At 39.3% G+C, this 1,960-nt stretch overlaps 1 protein-coding gene across 7 annotated transcripts in view; it reads right to left on the reverse strand.

Moving 5' to 3' along the window:
- Positions 1-1,960, reverse strand: part of scn8ab (sodium channel, voltage gated, type VIII, alpha subunit b) — a 45,988-nt gene that overhangs the window by 23,785 nt on the left and 20,243 nt on the right. For all 7 annotated transcript variants that reach the window (XM_025060011.1, XM_008320028.3, XM_025060010.1 and 4 more), the window contains 2 exons: positions 700-921; positions 457-520 (listed from right to left, as the gene is read on the reverse strand). In XM_025060011.1, coding sequence (XP_024915779.1) covers positions 457-520; positions 700-921 — 286 coding nt within the window. The remainder of the gene's footprint in view (positions 1-456; positions 521-699; positions 922-1,960) is intronic.

A 1,960-nucleotide genomic window follows, 5' to 3' on the forward strand; every position in this document is an offset into this window, starting at 1 on the left:
AACGTGATGACTTGTTTTGATAATGCTCAAAAATGTGCCGGTGCTTCTACCACTTTGTTCGCACAAAATAATATTACAACTGCTCTGCAACATTCATTTATTCTTATTCAAGACACCAGTTCAAGTTTAACCTGATAACCAAGGGATCACTGTACTATTCTCTACTAAAAGGGTTTTTGTGGGTGTTGAATTTCTGGGCATTTTTAAAGCCAACTTTCTCCTGCATGAAGAACTTACGTAGCCGAACCATCATGTTCTTATTTTTGTCTGAACTTTTGATAATATTGTTTGGATGTTTGAGCAGGCCCAATGGAACGGCTCATTTAGATGAGGTTCAAATATCTGGCATCAAAACCCAGGATCTGATCAACCTTAGCTTGATCACCAGTCAGAAGACGGTGACGGCCACTGTCAAATTTTACACACCCACAAAAAGTAAAGCACATTTGGACTCACCCTGAATCAGAACTGTTTCCACATAGTAGAGCGTCGAGCTGATCAGGGAGGAAGTAGAAATTACCTGGAACGGCTCATAGAGACAGAGAGAGAGACAGAGAGAGAAAGAGAGAGAGAGAACACTTAGATTCAGAAAACTTTATTTCTTCTTAGAATCAGAATTCCTTGATCGGTTTCCGGGAGGATTTTTGTTTGCGTCACAAACCAAGTCCTACATAAAGTGAGGGCGTTTCATTGACTCACTGTCGTTCATGATGTATTCTCCCCAGTCGAACGGCTTCTGACCATTAGCCAGGTACTGCTCCGTCATGTTGATTGGCCAGAACACGCATTTTTGCCGCAGATTTCCCATGAAGAGCTGCAGTCCAATCAGAGCAAAGACGCTAAGACAGAAGACGGTCAGGATCATCACGTCCGACAGCTTCTTCACAGACTGGATCAGAGCCCCCACGATGGTCTTCAGGCCTGTCAATCAACACACACAGGCCGCACATGCACACGCACGTACACACACACACACACATACGCAAATGAAAAACAGGCACGCTCACACACACACGCATACACATTCAGTTCACACACACACACACACACAAACAGACGAATGAACAAAAACATCTTTTGCGTCATTTAAATGTGTCAAGCCTAACAAGCGTTAAGTCGCTGACTCCACAGCGTGGTCCACTGGGACCCCACGCAGCAGAAACTGACCTAAACCTCGGCTTCCTGTCATTTCTGCCAACAAAAACAACTGCTTTTTTTTACGTCACTTTATTTTAATTATGACATTGTTTACGTCCGTAGCTTCAGGAGCCAGAACAGGATCAGCAGAGAGGATCTGAAGGGTTTTGAGGAGAGTCACGATAAGTCAACTCTTCCTACCAACAAAAATAACAAGAATGCCTTCTCTGTAGGGGGCGAGGGGTCACTCAAGGTCACAATCTGTATCTTTGCTGATGAATTTTGAATAAAGAAACTATTTTATTCATGCTACTGTATTCTCTCATATTTACAATTTATATATATACACTATATCCACATGACTTGTTTAAACATATTAATAATTTCATAATTAATATTTAGTTATTTAATAACTATAGTACAGTGGATCTGCTGGGTATGCACATAAAGTGCAACTCCCATATATGTATTTATTTAGAACAAACTGAACAGAAATTCCCTGGACACGTTGGTTTGAACTGGTCTGGTTTTTGGTCCTGTTTAGCAAAAAAAATTACTAAAATTCATACCTTAAATGTTTTTAATTTTGAATTTTTTGATTATTACTTTATCTTACCGACTTTTAACTGACCTTCCTTTGCCTAATGATTATAGTTATTACAATAATTCCTGTAAACTGTGTTTAAAAAATAAACACAATAAAAGTGATAAGTCTATGGTAACAACACATTTTACTCAAGTTAAACAATGCACTTTAATAAACAGAGTAAAAAACTGCAGCTGCATGTGGGACAATTTCCATCAGATTGAGCTGAATTTTTTT

Source organism: Cynoglossus semilaevis, chromosome 11 (genome assembly GCF_000523025.1).
Source record: "Cynoglossus semilaevis isolate Cse_v1.0 chromosome 11, Cse_v1.0, whole genome shotgun sequence".
NCBI classification, from domain to species: Eukaryota; Metazoa; Chordata; class Actinopteri; order Pleuronectiformes; family Cynoglossidae; genus Cynoglossus; species Cynoglossus semilaevis.